The 3,974-nt window shown below is 42.1% G+C and overlaps 1 protein-coding gene across 1 annotated transcript in view; it reads left to right on the top strand.

Annotated features, from left to right (window-relative positions):
• Nucleotides 1-785: 785 nt before the first annotated feature.
• lhx5 (LIM homeobox 5) overlaps nt 786-3,974 on the top strand; it is a gene marked incomplete at both ends in the record, with an annotated part of 15,744 nt that continues 12,555 nt past the window's right edge. The window contains 2 exons of the mRNA XM_084324810.1: nt 786-958; nt 3,304-3,527. Of these exons, the coding sequence (XP_084180936.1) occupies nt 786-958; nt 3,304-3,527 (397 nt within the window). The remainder of the gene's footprint in view (nt 959-3,303; nt 3,528-3,974) is intronic.

The following is a 3,974-nucleotide window of genomic DNA, read 5'->3' as shown; positions in this document are numbered from 1 at the left end:
CATGTGCGTCTTAAGACAACTAAACGGACTACAGTTCTCTGGACCTATCTTGTTGTGGTGGGCCTGGCATTTCTGAGTATTATAATAAAAACCCTATAGTCCACCTGAAGGCTATACGGCTATAAACATGTAACCATAACAACTGGGCTCTGATTGGCTGCGCCGGCGCAGGAATTAACGACAGCGTCATCCAATCTGAATACGGGGGGGATGCGCGTGGTCGTGGTCGTGCTCGCAGAGCCCGGCGTGCCAACCCGAGCACAGTGATGCGCAAAGTAGCGACGCGAGGCGAGCCGCAGCGAAATAAGTGGACCCAAAACAAAGCATGGCCGATGGATTAAAGAGTAGTAGCAATAATAATAACAACACGAAAGAACAAAGAAATATTAACATGTGCATCAGTGCATGGCGTTGTTTGGTCGACTAGAATTATGTACCATTACGCAGTCAATGAACACAGTTGGCGCCTTTGAAATTCATCTTTCTCCCCTGGATTCTGGATTCTGACAAGTGCTCGGACAACATCAGGATAAGCAGGACTACAATAATTTCAGGGATTGTTTACTCCTTATAGCCTTGAAAGGGAGTTTTCTTTTTTCCTTCTTCTTCCAATTGTCGTCTGACAAGCACCTTATTTTGCCTCCTGAAAGTGTCCCTCTCCCGGAGTCAAGACGTTGTTCCGCGTAGACCCGGGTGGTTGCCCCGGTGGTCCGAGCAGCGGCGGTGCCCGCGCAGGGGGAAGGTCGGCGCTCGGCGTCCTCCAGGCTGCAGGCGGCGGAGGGGAGATGATGGTCCACTGCGCCGGGTGCGAGCGGCCCATCCTGGACCGCTTCCTGTTGAACGTGCTGGACCGAGCGTGGCACGCCAAGTGCGTCCAGTGTTGCGACTGCAACTGTAACCTCACCGAGAAGTGCTTCTCCAGGGACGGGAAGCTCTATTGCAAAATGGACTTTTTCAGGTAAGGACTGGAAGGAAGGGACAACAACAACACTGAGAATTATATCCTCAGATTTATTCTGAGCTCCTGCAACGACGGCATTTATATGTGTGTGTGTTTTAGCATACAGTAAAAAAAAACTGCATAAATGTCACACAGGCCTCAGATATATAAACGAAATAACGTGTGGAAATGCCAAGATTGAACGATTAAATCACTGCATTATTATATAGACCTGCGTTGTGAAAAGTATAAACTATAATGTCGGCTCTAAAATGCTATAGCGTTTGTCCAACTGAAGGGTTCGGATATGATCGATTGGTCATCTATAATGTCTCCGTTGTCTTATATATTTAAATGGCGTTCATTCAATATTTAACGCTATAGAAATAGTTCTTACCTGTCCCTATACCGCGCGTGTTGTTTGGCCTGTTGAATGACCCCCCACCTCACGCAACAATTAACACATTCCTTCTATAGAAGATCATGAAAAGTAGAATAAAATTTTGCACGCCGTTTGCACACGATTTCTTATTGTGTTTTGTTTTAGAATGTTCATTGAAAAAAAAATGTAATATCCAATCAACCCTTTTTTAAAACACCTATCCATTTGGCGCTTAAACAATTCCTTAAAAAAAGGGGAAAAAAATACTAATTTAATTGAGTCTCTTTTTTTTGTGTGCATCATTTTCATTATATGCGTCAGATTTCTCCCTCCTCCTAAATTGTTTAATGACATGTAAGGCCCAGTGTTTATTAAGCCTTTGTGATGGTGTGTGTGTGTGTGTCGTTGGCTCCGGCGGCCTTGACCACCACCACCACATTATCACCGCCGCTCTCCCCACACAGCCGCCGGATTTAAATGGCCTGCCATTAGCCGGGCGAAACAGTAATCACCCTAATGTGCCCATTTGTTGTGTAAGTAAGAGTTCTGCCCTTTCACTGAGGGAGGCTTGGCCATGCATGTGAAAAGGTGATATACCATTGCAAATGGGGTGACTACAGCCCTATACATTAGTGTTAAAACAAGGCACTACAGAACGGGGGGGGGTCGCCTTCCCTTGACCACAGGCTTATAAAGTCTCCCCCATATTGCGCTTCGAATTCCAAGTCCAGGTGGGTCTAATGTAACCCCTTCCTTCCCCCCCCCCCCCCACCCCCAACACGCCTGTAACACTGATTGACAATATACACTGTCAAATTACCCTAAGACCACCACAAGGTGATATACGGGTGGGTCGTCGGGCCCATTTTGTAGGAGGATACATCATTACACACAGCGAGATAAACCATTGTCCACAGAGCACCTCTCTGTCAGTCAGCCCATGTTCTCTCTGCCAACTTATATAGGGAGGATTCTCTGTGAAATGTATTTAGGCTATTTGTGTATCAAATTGATAAGTCCTGGTCTATACCCTCTCCATGTTCCAGCGGGTGGATGTGGATTAGGAGCAGATTTCCACGCTATACGGATGTTCCTCGGCGTAATCCTATAATATATCCTTGGCTACAATGTGTTGATTGTCACTAATACGTTTTGCGTGGGTTTAATATTGTCAGCAACACCTCCGTCAAAATTACGAGAGGGCCTATATAGCTAGCTGCGGGATTTCCTACTATATTTGAAAACCAATTTGGCTGCTGGGGCCCCCTCCTCGACTCGAAGAGCCTCGAATAAAAAAAAACATATTCCTTCAATAACGATTTTTAGAGCAAGCTAAATGAGTTATTATAGGCATGTATACGAATATTATTATTTATTGTTGTTGTTATTGACACTATTCCCAGTATATCAAGCAAAAAGTGTTATTATTATTATTATTATTATTATTATTATTATTATTATTATTATTATTATTATTATTATTATTATTATTATTATTATTATTATTATTATTATTATTATTATTATTATTATTATTGCTGTGGTTGTTATTAGTATTATTGTTGTTGTTGTTATTATAATTATAATTATTATTAATAATAATAATAATTCCACTATTATTAGTATTATTGTCATTATGATTATTATTAAGCCTATTGTTTGTCCACTTATAATGATACTTGTGAAATGTTATAATTGGCTATTACGAGACAATTACGACAATGGGATGAGCAGCACATTTTTTTTATTTATTTTTTTATTTTACACAAAATGTATCTTAATTTCAATAATGCTGTATTTGTGCTATTATTATCGTTTTTCATTTAATAATGTCGTATCATTTCTATATCCTCAATAGAGGGGCATGGCCGCGTGGCAACCGAGTGTATTGGCCCTATACAAAAAGCCACACAAAAAAATATCATTAATATTTATTTATCTTCTTCTTCTTCTTATTATTATTATAATTTTTTCTCTCTAGACGGTTCGGCACGAAGTGCGCGGGCTGCCTGCAGGGCATCTCGCCCAACGACCTCGTGCGCAAGGCCCGCAGCAAGGTGTTCCACCTGAACTGCTTCACCTGCATGGTGTGCAACAAGCAGCTGTCCACCGGCGAGGAGCTGTACGTGGTGGACGAGAACAAGTTCGTGTGCAAAGAAGACTACCTGAGCTCCGGCGCCATCAAGGAGGTCAACCTGAACTCAGGTAATTAACCCTTTCACTGCCGCACGACAGCATGGTCAACCCTTTCACTGCCTGCCACACGACAGAAGGTTAACCCTTTACTATCACACTACCGACGGTTACCCGTCGGTAGTGTGATAGTAAAGGGTTAACTTAACCTTCTGTGACAGAAGTTCTGTCGTGTGGCAGGCAGTGAAAGGGTTAACGACACTATAAACACGTTCCTTTTGCGCGTCAGTGAGAAAATGTCAAAATGTATAGCTAATGTTCTTCATTTGAGTAGCCTATATATAGACTGGTTATACTACACTTGCATTATAATGACAATACATTTAATCGAATCTAATCAAGGAATAAAGCGCAGTTTATTTTTGTGGCCTTTCTAAATGGATGGTTCTGAAATAAGCTTATTAATATGCAGCGATTTCCCTCTGAATGTGAACGTGAGTGTGTATGTGAGTGTGTGTG

This window comes from Notolepis coatsorum, assembly GCF_963971535.1.
Source record: "Notolepis coatsorum genome assembly, chromosome: 11".
Lineage (NCBI taxonomy): Eukaryota > Metazoa > Chordata > Actinopteri > Aulopiformes > Paralepididae > Notolepis > Notolepis coatsorum.
Note: the sequence above shows the minus strand (reverse complement) of the source record. Positions and strands in the feature narration are given on the sequence as shown.